The sequence below is a fragment of the Bison bison genome, unplaced genomic scaffold (assembly GCF_000754665.1).
Source record: "Bison bison bison isolate TAMUID 2011002044 unplaced genomic scaffold, Bison_UMD1.0 scf7180017864482, whole genome shotgun sequence".
NCBI classification, from domain to species: Eukaryota; Metazoa; Chordata; class Mammalia; order Artiodactyla; family Bovidae; genus Bison; species Bison bison.
In genome coordinates, this window is record NW_011495042.1 from 2,813,737 (window position 1) to 2,828,472 (window position 14,736).

Genomic DNA, 14,736 nt, shown 5'->3' on the forward strand with positions numbered 1-14,736 from the left:
GGGGAGGCAGAGGGGGCGGGGCACAGCGGGCGGCTGGAATCCACGGGACGGAGCCGGAAGAATGGAGGAGGGAGGGGGCTCAGGTTATGTGCATCCGAGAGGTCTTTTTTGTTTGTTTGATTTTAATTGATCGGTTTGGGGACAGACTACAGTATTAGCACAGAAGGAAGGAAGCCCCGCCGTAGAGACGATGGGGAACAGTGGTTAGAGGAAGCTTAGTCCACTCCAGTGGGCACCCAGACCTAGTGAGAGACTGAGCCTTGTTAACTGGAAAGCAGAGCTTCGACCATGCAGAAGGGTAGCGGGGCCAGGTGGGAATCAAGGAGGAAGAAGGAGAGGCTATTTGTTAAAAAAAAAAAAAGAAGAATTCATCTTAGAAAAACCACACACCGTTAAGGAACCACACGACATGGAACAGATAACGCGTCACACACACAAAAGGAACAGAGAGGAGAGATGGCTGGGTGAGCCGGGATGAGAGGGGGGACACATGAGGGCCAAACAGAGAAGGGGACATCGAACCAAAGCAGCAAAGCAAACCAAAGCCAACTCAGGGCTTTCTGGGGTGCAGCAGAGGCAGCCAGAAAGCGCGGAGGAGCCGGCGGCCGATGACATTCGGGGCTCGGGAGCATGCTGCGGTGGGGGGACGGGAACCACACGGCACACACAGACGGACACACGGCTACACTTGGAAGCCTGCACAATGTGAACGGAGGTCGTTTGTACCCAACGCTTCTTTCCTTCATGCATTTGGGAGGTAAACACTCGAGTATAGACTCAAAGCTCTGGCCAGTCATTGGAGTTGGCTTTGGGGTCCCTGATTTCCTGGTTGTTTTTTTTTTTCCCCTCTTTCTTTATTTGTGCTTTGAAAACACAAAACCCCAAAATGAGGCCAGAATCATAGGGGCCGACTCAGCCCCTGGGTAGGATGCTAAGAGGGTTCGGAACTAAGCCACAGAACAGCCAAGATCTTTTATTGTCTGGGTCTCAGTTGGAAGCTGGGTTCCCTGCTGAACGGAAGGAGGCCGGACACGGAGGCGTCCGGACCAGCGGACAGAACAGTGGACACGGAGTCAGGAAGGCCCGAGTCTGCGTCTCGGCTCTCCCACTTCTGGCGCCTTGACTGCAGGCGAGCCAGGCCACCAGGCTGGCTGCCCCGTCCCGCCTCGCAGAGGGCACAGGAACGGAACCCTCGCTTTGAAGAGAGGGTCCCGTCCCTGAACTCCTGGGAGGGGAGCCCTGCCTGCCATAGTGAGGGGCCGAAGGGACAAAAGCGCCTCCTCCTCTCTTCCCAGCCCCCACTCAGAGCAGAGCCAGCAGGCGGAGGGAAAAACAGGCATCGATGATGCCTCGGGGGAGCAGACCCTCAGCAGAGGAGGTAGGGGTGCTGACCCGGAGAGCTCGGCCTTCCTGCCCCACATCACAGGCCTGGGGGTGGGGGGCAGAGGACCGGACAGGGTGGGTGTGGGAAGGCCCTCGCAATCCCGGGATTTGTGGCACTAAACCCAGGTTGGTGGGGTGCGTGGCGGGAAAGCCCTGTCCATGGAAGTGATTTTTCATGATGACTGTGGCTGATGGTTTTAAGTGTCACAGCTCAGGGTTTACTCGACTATTGCAGAGAGGAGTCTTTGCAAAGCACATCATAAGCTCCTCTGCCTTCTAATTTAGAGAACACAGAGAATTTAAGTTTGTCAGTGAGCCCTCTTGGTATTATGTAAGACTCCAAAGTTTTGATTTTTTTTAAAATTTTTCTCCTCTGCTGCCAGCCATCACTTACTAGTTCTGACTCTTCCTCATCTTCTCAAAACCACCTCTGTCTCTGGTCCTTCTTATGTGCTGTTGGGCTGGGGATTCTGGGGAAATCTGCCTGGTGGGATCCTGCTTTCAATAAGGCGTTGGGTGCTAAGCAAGAGCCAGACACCATGTGCTAGCACTGGCCCTCCGTGATGGCCATGTGGCTGTTCAGAGACTTCCTTCTCCCTGGACACCCTATCTGTGGCCTGTAGAGATTATGCAGTATTCTGACCTCCTGATAACTGGGCCATTACTCCCTTCGTTAAGTGAAAACAACAAAAAAGATGTTGTAGGCCTCAGTCTTCCTAACTGTATAAGGGGGACACTAATGACCACTGTAGCTGCTCAGCCCCGTGCCCAGAGTGTTCGGAGGCTGAGCTGCAATGAGACGGCAGCCGGGGAGCGCCTGGTGGAGGAGGGGGGATGGTGGCAGGACCCTGTCGTGTGACTGACAACGCGGAGGGGACGACACACAATGAGATGCAGGCCCCTCGCCCTCCCCCTGGAATGGAGACGACAGAAAGAATGGACTGCTCTGGACAAAGACTGTGGGGACAAGACTTTCCGGGACACCCCGCCACGGCCGTTTCAAGTCTCCACTGCGGATCTCTCGCGGCTGAAATGGAAAACAGTATGGGAAGAAAAAAAGCTCTTCCGTCTCCCCTTCCCTGCCTGCCCTGGGGATGGGCCTGTGCTGGCGTGAGCCGCCCTGGGACGTGGGGTGAGGGGGGAAGAGAGGAAGGGTCTGGGGTCTTCAGATGTTTTGGTTTCATCAGCACAAAGGGGGCGGGGAGGCGGGGTGCTCTAAGGGAGATGCATAGGTCCCGGTCTGGGGTGGGTTGGACATACTCGAATGTTTACCCGGCTTCAAGGAAGCCAAGAGTCTGGGGTTGATTCACATTCATTTCAGGCTCAAGGTTAAAGACTCACAACCTCTTTTAATTTCACTCTCTCTTGCTGAACTCTGTGTCCAGGGTTCTCTAGCCCTCTAGGGAAACAAACACATGGAATATTCAGACAGCGGAGAGGTCTGGGCTCCCCCCCACCACCAACCAGAAGCAAGCCATTTCCTCGCCAACCCAAGTTGCACTAAATTAGTTACCAGGATACTAATGAGAGCTCTGGCTTCCTTTCCTTCCCTTCTCCATACCCCGCCTAAGAGACACAGACTCCTCATCCTAGTGGTCCTCTGAACCTGGAATCTGCAGGGGGCTGGGAGGGGGCATGCCCTCTCTAGACTGGGAAGGCATGGGGAAAGTGGCCCGTCTGGGGTTAGGAGTCTGATGCTCTGGGCCTGGTTGGTTTGAAGGAACAGGAACTTCACTCATGAACATGGAGCATGCTACGAACTTGCTGAATATGTAGACGGCCTGAGATGGGTTAGGAATTTGTGGGAGTAAGAGAGAGAGGAGCCGTGGAGGTTGGCCTCAGATCCTAGAGCTGAACGCTAACTCTGTTCCTGATCGCTGATGGGAGGACACCCCCAACCCAGTCGCTGCCAGGCTGATGGAAATCTCAAGAGGAGGAATGGCTTCCCTGGCCCCCTGGCCCCCAGAGCACTGGCTGCTTTTCCTGGATGTGGCTGTGGGCATGGGCACTGGTTCCACGGTGGAAACTCAACCTCTGTGGGCTTGTCTGGCAAGTGGTGTGGGTGGTGGGTAAAACGCGGGACTCTGGAGTCAGATCTCTTGTCACTTACGTGCTGTGTGATCTTGGCCAAGTCAGGCCACTTCTCTGAGCCTCAGAGACTTGCTCACTTAAATGGAGGTATTGGCAGATCCTCCGTCTTTGCATTTCAGTTGTGAGGTACATGTGGAGTGGAGGATGTGGGCAAGTGCTTTGGAAAATGGTGGGTTAGGCTCAAGTATCAGGGGCGTGCCATTAAGTTTCTAGGTGAAAAACTCACTTTTGAGTGAATCGGAAGAGGAAAGCGAGGTCGTGGGCCAGAGTCTCCTTCTGATCATTTGAATGTCAGTCTGACCACACTCTCCGGTCACTGCAGGGCATCTGTCTGCTGGGGCCCCTCTGTCTCACAGTGGTGCTGGGGGAGGGACATGGGACTTGCTGGGGGTGTTCCAGAAGTCAGCCTCACAGACACAGCCCTTCCCTAGGTCTCTGTGGTCACTTCTGATAGCCCAGGGGACCGTGGTTGGACTCCTTCCAAGATTGGATGGCATCACTGACTCAATGGACATGAGTCTGAGCAAAATCCGGGAGATAGTGAAGGACAGGAAAGCCTGGGGTGCCGCAGTCCGTGGGGTCGCAAAGAGTCGGACACGACTGAGCGACTGAACAGCAACAAAGGTACAGAAAGCCCAGGTGTTCTTTGCCTCAGCAGGCAGCCCTCCTTTACCCAGAGTCCTGGGAGGGAGATCCTGCTCGGCGGAGGCAGGGGCAGCCCATCTCTCCATCCACCCCATGTGGGGCCCTTCTTCCTGGCCACCTGCTTCACAACCTGTGCCAAGAAAGCCTCTGGGCTTCTGGAGGGAACTGCCTGGTACCCAGAGGGCTCCTGGAGTCCCTGGAGACCAGAGGCGGCGACATGGCTATAGAAACTATTCAAGCAAAGGAGAAACTAAGGGGTATATATTTAGAGTTCACGTCATGACTATGTTGACCCAAATCTGTGTGTTGAGACCACAAAGGCTTTGATCCCTTTTGGAACAAGTACCCTCGTGCAGGGGGATGCTCAGGCTCTTTTTGGAGACCTGATGCCCAAGAAAAGGTCCTAGTAGGACCCAGAGTCACAGGCTGGATTCTGCAATCACAGGTAGGAATGCAAGATCCCTAAGGAGGCGTGATGCCTGGAGAGATGCAGGATGGTGCTTGGGCGAGGGAGTCATGCTTGAGTAGCCCCTTTAGGGTCCTCTGAGAAAATGACGGGTCATGGGCAAGACCTGTAGGCTCCTTCTCAAATGCTGTTCCAAAGCTGGGTCACCTCATGGGATAAAGGGATCAACTTGGCCTGAAAGGAAGCTGCCTTAGAGAAAGGGAGCGAAAGGCAGGTGGAGATGGGCATTTCTCTGAAGGAAGAGTGTTGAGAACCAATTGGCCCAGGACTAGCCTTACTGAGTGGTTTTATAAAGAACAGAAGAAAGGACTCGAGACGACTGCGCTCTTTCCTCGAGACCGTGAGAGCTAAGATGTGAGGTCGAACAAGGGAGAGGCTGCGGGGTGGCCAGGAGCGCAGTGAGCTCTGTGCTGGCCAGGACGAGTGGGGCCCCACGCTTCAAGAAAGAGACCGAGCCAGGGAGGACAAAGGACTGGACCTGGAGGCCACCTCCTGGGAGTCAGACCGGCTGGAGGGACGCAGGAGGGATGTGGCAACGGAGAGAAAGGGACTCTTCCCCACTGGCTGTCCAGCCCCGAGCACTTCTGGTCTCCATGCTTGGAGGTAGGAGGCACCGCTGAGCAAGGCCACGGCTTAGCTGATGTGGGAGTAAGGCCGATGGGTGCGGGCCTCCCGCTGAGGAGGGGCCTCTCTGGTGTGAAGGGAGAAGAGGGTGGGATCAAAGTGCCTCCTGCCCAGAGAGAGCCTGGCACTGACTTCCGGTGACAAGGCCTCCTGGAAACGAGGCTCAGGCACCATCTGCTCAAATGGCCCCACTTCACCTTGGCTCCTCTGGTTTCCCCGTCGCTGTGCTTTCATGCTGATGAACCAGTACAGGGTTTTGCCACGTTTCTGCATGCCTCCTGTCATCTCGCGTACCTGGTGGGACTGTACCCACGGAAGGGTTCATGGGACGCACCACCAACAGCGCCCTGTGACTTGTGCCTCCTGCCTGAGGGCTCGGGCAGCATCGTGCCCACCCAGCACATGGTCCTTTCTTGCCTGGTGGCAGAGGATGTGTGTTTGGGTCTTCTGTGCTTAGAAGAGGACAGAGGTCCCTTATAAACTACAAGAGATGAGGCCTGGAGTCTCATGAAAGAAGCCCGAGGGCTGGGAGTGAGCACACAGCTGGGAGAGAGGGGACCAGACTGCAGCTCCCCCATTGTTTGGGAGGGGCTGACTAGAGACCAGGGAAGGGAGGCAGGTGGTAAACAGAATCTTCTCATGCCCTCTGGGGCCCGAGGCCATTAGGGGGTTCAGAAAGATCTAGACAAGGCCAGAGATGAGTGACCTTGGGCGGAAGCCACGGTATAAGGAGATGAGCTCGTGGGAGGAGTTCAGAGTCCTAGGCTGCCCCTTTGATGAGGAAGGAGGAAGCTGAGGCTTGGACCAGGTCCACAAGCCTGCCGGCAGCCAGCCCGGATGAGACCCCGCCGGGTCAAGGGGAATGGGGTCAGGAGCCTTGACCCTTCCAGGGAGAGCTCAGGCCTTCACTGTGCTCCAAGCCCTGCTGCAGGGAGAAGAGTATACGAGGCAGCCGGGGCTGTCAGAGGCACAGGGCAGAGGATGGAGGGTCTGTACGACGGGGCACAGGGCCTCGGGCTGCGATCCCCGTGGGGGCCTGGGTCCCCTGACTGACTGTGATCCCTAACCTCCAGTGCGCCCTCTGGGTGGGTCTCGCTGTGGCCGACCGTGACCCCGAGAGCCTTTTCTCCCTTGACCCACAGTGACCCTCGGCCTGACTTCGACTGCAAGATTGTGATCTGCTGGCCAACTCTGACCCTCGTAAGCCAGGCTTTTCCTGACCCTACACTGATTGGGATACCTCATACCCCTTAGCTGACTGCATCCCCACTTGGCCTCTGTGACCCTGTGGGGGACTGTGACCATTCGATCACTGAAACCTCCCTGAGTGACGGTGCTCCTTTGACTGACCCAGACTTTCTGACCACTCATGACCCTCCCGACCCCACAACGGCCTGGTCCATAACCCCTAACTCTGACTCCAGACGCCTCTGACCCACCAAGGGACTGCCACCCCGTGCCTGGCTGTGGTCGGCTGATCATCTGGGACCCTCCTCCTCAATGGCCGGGGCCCCTCAGCTCCCTGGGCCTAACCATGAGCGGCTGGCTGCCCCCCAGCCCCTGCCCGCCTGCCCCCCGCGGCGCTGGCAGTGGCGGCTCCCGAGGCGGTAAGGGGGTCACACTCACGCCCAGCTGCAGCAGGAGGAAGGCTGGTCGGAGAGGAAAGAGCATTGGACAACGACACGCGACTAGGGCTAGAGAGATTGGCTACGTCCTGGCTCTGGCTGGTGACGGAGGATTGTCTCCGCAGGGCCCCCTGAAAGGAGGCTCCGCTCTTGAAAGTATTGACTACTTCAATCTGCAACGGAGGAGAGAACGAGACAAGTTGCGAAGAGAACGGACACGACAGCTTCACGACTGACAGGCGCCACGCCACGAGGACAGCCGCAGCCACGGCAAGACGACACGCCACTTACACCAAGACGACAATACCAGACACGTCCAAGGCTCTGAGAGACGTCTGCTCAGTCGGGCACCTGGGCTTCCGGGGCCCGGGGACAGCGGGGAGACCCAGGGCCCGGCAGCAGCACCGATCTAGAGGCCTGGGGGCCGGTGGGCTGGGGGGATGTTAAACGTGGGGTTTGCAGGCGGAGGGGGTGCTCAGCCCCTGGGACCAGGCGTGGAGCCGGAGTGGTGAGGAGGGGACTCCGGGGAGGACCGACATTGGCCCAGATACCTGCTCTGTCATGTACGAGCTAGGTGCCCTTGGACAGGTCACTGCCCGGAGGCAGTTTCTTGTCCTTCAGAAGGGGCAGTGCCACCAACCTACCTGGCAGGGCTAAGCTGTGAGGGACAAAGCACTGACCCACTTAGTGGTCCGAAAGAGTCAGGCTGGACGGGACTCGTGCCTGCTCAAGAAACTACAGTCCTTGGAATCCTCCTGAAGGGCTTGGCGGCCGGGCTGGGTGTCAGCAGGTGGGTGTCTCAGGGCTCCGTGTGACAGCTGCCAGCCCTCGAGGGCAGTGGGGGATGGGGAGGGTGGCCAGGGGCCACCAGGAGGGCTAGTTCCAGCGCCCACAATGCTGGCCGTCAGGAGGCTCTGGGTCTGCAAGCTGCTCCCTGCACCCAGCGCTCACAAAGGGCTGTCTCCCAAGCGTCAGTTAGCCTTAAAGCTAGGTGGGGGGCTGGAAAGGCCCAGGAGATGTTTGGGACAGCGCCCTGTGCAGGGTGAGGCAGCCCAGGTGATCTGTTTGTGTTGCGAATGGGTGGAAATGCAGTGGTCTGCCACGCGGGGCTGCGCGCCCAAGGTTGGGGGCCCCTGACGTGCTTCCCAGAGGGTGTGGGGTGGGATGGGGCGCCATGACCTTCCCAGGCCGGCTGGGCAGGAGACTGCCCCACTCTTGGTCTCTGGGTCTTTTTGTTCTTCACCACACAGGGCTGTGAAAGCACCCTGGGAACTGTAACGCTGACCCAGGGAGAGGGATGCTGTGAGTGTGGGGGCCCCACCTTCTTGGTGTGTGTCGCCTGGTGGCAGGCTCCGTTCTGTGGGGAAGAAATCTGCTCTTGGCTGAACACACATCCTGCACCAGTGCTCTGCGTCTGTGTCCTTGCAGTGTGTGTTTTAAAAACGAACTTTGTTCCCCAAAACTGACTCAACGCCCCAGTGGGGGCTGGGGGAGTGCCTGAAGCACCCGCCCCACCCCCCACCCCCCAGGAGGAAGCTGTGTGCAGAAGAGCCGGGCCTCAGGGCTGACCCCCTGGCCGGGAGAATCTGGGGCCCACTCTGGCCTCAAGCCGCCATCGTGGCCTCCTGGTAGCCACCCGGCAGCCCTGATCCACCGCCCCCCAACCGCCCTGAAGGGAGCCCCCCCCCCAATCTCGGCCCTCAGAGCCACCCCTCCCCACAAAGTCCACTGTGGGCGTGACCCTGGTGTGACCCCCCCTCGCCCAGTGGACGGGGAGGTGGGACATTCCCTCGCACAGCCAGGGAGAGCGCACGCGGGGAGCGTCGGTGCGCCGGAGGCTGATCAGAGGGTGGGGTCTAGGCCCGCCCCTCATCTCCGTCACCGCCCACCCGGCCCGGGAGCTGCCAGTACCTGCGTCTGGATCCGGTTCAGACCTCGGAACCACAGGATCTGGCCCCGCCGCAGCTCGCGCTCGGCGTGGTCTATCTCCTCCACGTCCTCGTTGAGCTCCTCCTCGGGGATCTCCTCCTTCTGCGTGAGCCTGCCCGCCTCCTTGAGGAACTTGAGCCTGCTGGTCGGGATGGTGGCGATGACCTGCGGAGGGGCCCAGCCATTAGCGTCAGCATCCGTAGAGGGGTCGGCTCCTGTCACTCACTCACCTAGTTACCGTCAACTCACCTCCCCTCTTCCCCAACCCAATCTTTAGATTTCTTTCTAATTCCCTCGCTTATCCAGAGTCAGCAGGACATGGTGGGAAATCTTGGGAGTTGGACATACACGTGACTTTGACTACCCCAGACTTCACTGGTCACGTGACCTTGGGCAAGTCATGTAACCTCTCTGAGCTCTAGCTTTCCCTTCTGGAAAGCTTGGGGGCCAGTTCTCAGAGTTGGACATGGTGTGTCTAAGTCACTGGCTTAATTCTTCCTGAGGTCCCTGGGGTGCCCAACCCTGGGCAACAGGGGCTCGGAGCTTAGGTGCCTGGGGGCAGTCAATGCTGGGAGACTCTTGGAATGTCTGCCCTCCTGGAAGGGAAGGCAATAGGGGAAGGGGCTATGTCTTCCTTCTTACTCTTCCTCCAAACGGCTTGTCCGTAGGGCTGAGGCCTGAGTGCAGGCCCCATGGGGTAACTGAGGTGGCTGGGGTCAGAGGCCGCTTACATCTTCTCTAGGGACAGATAGGGGCTGGCCTGGACACTCTCAGGGGTTCCCTGGGAGTCTGAGGTGGCATCGTCCTTAGGGGTCAGGAACCATCTTCTCCAGATGCCAAGGGCTCCCTGAGGGAGCAGGCCCCCATGAGACAAAGATGTCCAGGCTCAAGGGTGCCCGGGGAATGGGCTTGCTAAGTCAAATCTAGTTTATCAACTCTCCAAAGACACTCTGAAGTTTAAAGAAGGTTATTTTGAGTGAAACTAAAGTTCCTTCTTGACCTTCTAGTTAATTTCTGTCACTGGAGTTTCCCACTTTAGCCCGGAAACAGCTTGAAGGCAAGACCAATGTCTTAGGTCTGCCGAGGCCCTCTGCCTAGATCCAGCTCCAGACACCATGTCCTCTGAGCTGCGAGCTGTGAGCTCGAGATGGTGCATGTGTGTGTGTGCGTGTGGCTTGGTGGGGGGACGTTCTGGAGAGGAGCCAGCCCAGGGTTCCCCAGAGTCTCGGAGGGTCACGGATGGCTGCAGACAGCACCACGATGCAGTGGAGGTCACCCCTCTTACATTCCCTCGGAGCTCTCTGCAGGACCTTCTGCTGGGTGCCACAACCCCTGTGACACCCTTTACAGCTGGCCGCCTCGGGCTCTGAGCCTTGGCTGGTCATGACATCTAGTTAGAGTTTAATAACATTGATCATGTTACTTTTTTTTTTTTTTATCAGTTTCTGTTTATGGCAAATAATACTTATTTTCCTATCAGTAATGTAAGTTGCCTTTTGAAATAAATTTCAGTTAAAAAACCAGACAGGATTAAAAGAAAATATCAAACAACAGGATCAGTGGTGTATGTGTGCACGCGTGTGTGCTCAGCCGCTTCAGTCGTGTGTGACTCTTTGAGACCCCATGGACTGTATGTGGCCCACTGGCCTGGTTTCTCTGTCCATGGGATTCTCCAGGCAAGAATACTAGAATGGGCTGCCATGCCCTTCTCCAAGAGACCTTCCCGACCCAGGGACTGCACCCTCGACTCTGGCATCTATCTGCGTCGGCAGGTGTGTTCTTTGCCACCAGCGCCACCTGGGAAGCCCCTCAGCAGCATATAGCTGGAAGCAAAAGTCATAGTGGCGATACCCACGTGACCATCATGTGAGACCAGGGTCAACCCCCGTTGCTCCAGCCCCCAGAAATGGGGGCCAGACAGCTAGTCCTTGCAGGAGCCAGGACCTATGGGTGAGGATCCTGGACTCCCCCAGCCAGTGCTCTCTCCAGGGCGTCCCTGCCGAGGGGCCCCTCGCGCTGCCCACCTGCAGTACTCACCTGGCCCCAGACAAGCTCTCCTAACCCGATGAATATGCACCACATCCACTGGTCCAGCTGCAGTGGGGAGCAGCTGAAGGGCTTCCCCCCAAACTGCACGATCACTATCTGGAGAGAAAGGGGGCAGAGAGAGACAGAAAGGCCATCAGGGGCCAGCTCAGAGGTCTGGACTCCCAGGGCATTGCTGAGGGGCTCCGGCTGCCTGATGCTGCCCCCGCCAGCCAGGCCAGCATGGGGGCCTGGTACCTGGATGGTAAAGGTGCCCAGCCCCCCACCAGCCAGGCCAGCATGGGGGCCTGGTACCTGGATGGCAAAGGTGCCCAGCCCCCCACCAGCCAGGCCAGCATGGGGGCCTGGTACCTGGATGGCAAAGGTGCCCAGTACGATGGTGCAGAAGATGGGGTTCCGGAAGATGCCGTCGAAAACATTGCGCTCGCCGTGGATCTTGCGGGCATTGATCTCGTTGAAGAGCTGCATCATGACGAAGGTGTTGAAGATGATGGTATAGTGCTCGGAGGGTGGCGAGTGCAGGGGTGCGTTCCTCCCGCTGTCGATCTGGAACATCTTCTCGCCTGCCAAGTCGAGAGGGCGGGAGCTGGGCTGAGGGTCGGGACTGGGAGGGACGCCTGGCCCTGTGTGGAGGCCTCTTCTGAGCAGCCAGGAGGGTCACCCAGATGCGGGAGGCACTCTCTGGACACTGGGGGGCTAGGTGGGCCTGCGCCATGGGGTGTAAGTGAAGGGGTAACAGCACCCTTTCTTTAGGGGCCAAGTGCCTTGGGTGAACTTTCTTCCAGTGTTTTGAGGAAATCTAATAAAGGCGGGAGGCCAGCTGTGCTTCCAGGCAACAGGGCTTATAAAAAGCGGCCCCTGGTTGGCAAACTCCTCTGGACTGGGAGGACAGGGCGTGGCCTTGGAACGTTTGGCGGGACGCCTTGGCTTTCTGCACTTGTGTTCTTTCTCAGTTACTCAGTTGTCTGACGCTCTGAGACCCCATGGACTATAGCCCTCCAGGCTCCTCTGTCCTTGGAATTCTCCAGGCAAGAATACTGGAGAGGGTAGCCATTCCCTTCTCTAGGCAACCTCCTTTACCCAGGGATTGAACCCAGATCTCCTGCATTGCAGGCAGATTCTTTATTGTCTGAGCCACCACAGAAGCTGTAGCTTTGGGTTCCCCCAAAAGTGTGGCTGCCTGTAACTGAGCATGTCCTTGCGGAGACCTCTGGGAGCTCAAGGGGCTGTTACAAGACAGACCAGTTCCTATATGGATGGTGAGCCTTCCAGGCCAGGCTGGCTCCAGACCCACCCAGGTGGCCTCCCTCATTCTTTGTGAGGGCTCAAAGAATGACACCACGGGGGCTGTCACGTGGTGGGGCAACACAGCTCCCGGCTGCTCTGCGGACACCGCCCATGGCATGCCTGATGCCATCCCATGTCCTTTTGCAGCGCCGCACAAGCTGGTGCTGGGAGGGCTTGTGGGGTTTTCTGACGGTGAGAGTCTAGCTGAATCCAGAAGCACCCAGAGCAGATGCTTAAGTGGGGAAGCCAGTGAGTCAACCAGGGGCCTCCTCCTCCTTTCTTCCCCAACTGACAGCTTTCTCTGTGAGTCTCTGCTGCTCTGCATTCCCGAACATCCTCTAAGGCTTCTCACGATCATCCTTACAACTATCCTGCCAGCACAACGAACAAGAACTGCCCTTTGAGAAATGGGCTCCTGCCCCAACCCCATCCAGGCTTGCTGGCGTCGAAAGCCCAGCTCAGGGATCTGAGGGAATCCCACTGGCCCCAGTTTGTTGTGTGACCCTGGGCCACCATCTGCCTGCCTCTGGGCACCTCCAGGTGCCAGGGGTCGGATTACCTTGGAAGCACCCTGGAAGCCAGGCCAGTCTGAGTTCCAGCCAGGTCTCTTCTCAGCCCAGGTGCCCCCTCAGGCTGGCTGCATGTCCTTGGGCAAGTCACCTCCCCTCTCTGTCCCTGGTGCCTCATTGTCATGGGGGTGGTGGCACAGGTGCCCAAGAAAAGTGTGGAAACAGCTGGCTTGTAGGCAGGTGTGTGGCTCTTTTCCAGGAGGCCTTGGTGAGGAGCCTTCTACCGGGCAAGGGTCACGTGTGGGAGTGCTGAGAACAGGGGCCGGTCACTCCCCCTAGTGTCTCGGGCTCCTGGGGGGGCTGGCATGACGCCCTGCCTTGCACAATGTGTACACAGTGTCCAGAGCTGTCATCAGTGGGAAAAGCCCAGTCTTTGGGGTTGCCAGACCTGGGCCAGGGCCTGGCTCTACCCAAGATTTGCTGTGTGACCCCGAGCCACTAACTTCACCTCTCTGGGCCTCCATTACATCCTCAGCAAACAGGCGGGTGACTGGGAGTCCAGAGCGGCCGGGTCTGGGCCATGGAGTCCTGGGTGGGCAAGGCAGGGGACTCACCGACGAAGAGCAGGGTGAAGATGAGGGTGAGCTGGTAGACGGCATGGCCCAGGATATTCTTCATCATGGTCCGAGAGATGAGGGGCTTGTTGCGGCCATACGGCTTCCTCAGGAGCAGGGTCTCGGTGGGCGGCTCAGTGGCCAGCGCCAAGGAGGCGAACGTGTCCATGATGAGGTTCACCCAGAGCATCTGCACGGCCTTCAGGGGGGAGTCCTGGGGACCGTGGGTGAGACGGTAGTGATGAATACCTCCTAGATATTTATCACGGGAGGTTGGCCATCCACTGCCCTGATGTGCCTGGCGTGGGGCTCATCGCCAGAGTGTAAGCTGCTCCCCTTGAGGCCAGCTCTGCCAGTGTGTCTCCCTTGGCTGGCCAGCCCAGCCCAGGGTTCCAGAGTGGGTGCTGAGTAGGTTTGTCAGACCTTCCGTGGAGAACCACCCAGCCCTATTCACCTCAGCGCTGTCTTTTCCCCCAGGGAGAAAATCAAGCCCCAGGCATCACGGCCACCACTTCCACACCCTGTGCTTTGTAAATATAGCCACACCCCGGCCATCTTCACTCCTCCCCTCCAGCCCCCATTGGCCATGTCTCGTCCAGGCTCAGGTCAAGAGCCCCCACAAGCATCTTCCACACAGACCCCAGCTCCCCTGCTTCCTGCTGCCTCTTTCCCCTTAACCATCAGTGAATCAATGACTCGGGCTTCTCCTTCTCACAAACAACGCCTGGCACCCTGTCCCCTTTTCACTACCATCCAATTTCTCCTTCAGTTCAGTTCAGTTCAGTCGCTCAGACGTGTCTGACTCTTTCTGACCCCATGAATTGCAGCACACCAGGCCTCCCTGTCCATCACCAACTCCCACAGTTCACCCAAACTCATGTCCGTCAAGTCGGTGATGCCATCCAGCCATCTCATCCTCTGTCGTCCCCTTCTCCTCCTGCCCCCAATCCCTCCCAGCATCAGAGTCTTTTCCAATGAGTCAACTCTTCACATGAGGTGGCCAAAGTATTTCATTCCTTCCAAAGAACACCCAGGACTGATCTTTAGAATGGACTGGTTGGATCTCCTTGCAGTCCAAGGGACTCTCAAGAGTCTTCTCCAACACCACAGTTCAAAAGCATCAATTCTTCGGTGCTCAGCTTTCTTCACAGTCCAACTCTCACATCCACACATGACCACTGGAAAAACCATAGCCTTGACTAGACGGAGCTTTGTTGGCAAAGTAATGTCTCTGCTTTTGAATATGCTATCTAGGTTGGTCATAACTTTCCTTCCAAGGAGTAAACGTCTTTTAATTTCATGGCTGCAATCACCATTTTGGATTTTTTTTTGATTTTTGATTTTGGAGCCCCCCAAAATAAAGTCTGACACTGTTTCCACTATTTCCCCATCTATTTTCCATGAAGTGATGGGACCAGATGCCATGATCTTCTTTTTCTGAATGTTGAGCTTTAAGCCAACTTTTTCACTCTCCTCTTTCACTTTCATCAGGCTTTTTAGTTCCTCTTCACTTTCTG

The 14,736-nt window shown here is 57.3% G+C and overlaps 1 protein-coding gene across 1 annotated transcript in view; it reads right to left on the bottom strand.

Moving 5' to 3' along the window:
* ATP2B2 (ATPase, Ca++ transporting, plasma membrane 2) overlaps positions 1 to 14,736 on the bottom strand; it is a 162,149-nt gene that overhangs the window by 3,323 nt on the left and 144,090 nt on the right. Inside the window, exons 19-24 of the mRNA XM_010862512.1 lie at positions 13,220 to 13,433; positions 11,161 to 11,372; positions 10,801 to 10,908; positions 8,746 to 8,928; positions 7,186 to 7,266; positions 6,921 to 7,007 (exon numbers count right to left, since the gene is read on the bottom strand). Coding sequence (XP_010860814.1) covers positions 6,921 to 7,007; positions 7,186 to 7,266; positions 8,746 to 8,928; positions 10,801 to 10,908; positions 11,161 to 11,372; positions 13,220 to 13,433 — 885 coding nt within the window. The remainder of the gene's footprint in view (positions 1 to 6,920; positions 7,008 to 7,185; positions 7,267 to 8,745; positions 8,929 to 10,800; positions 10,909 to 11,160; positions 11,373 to 13,219; positions 13,434 to 14,736) is intronic.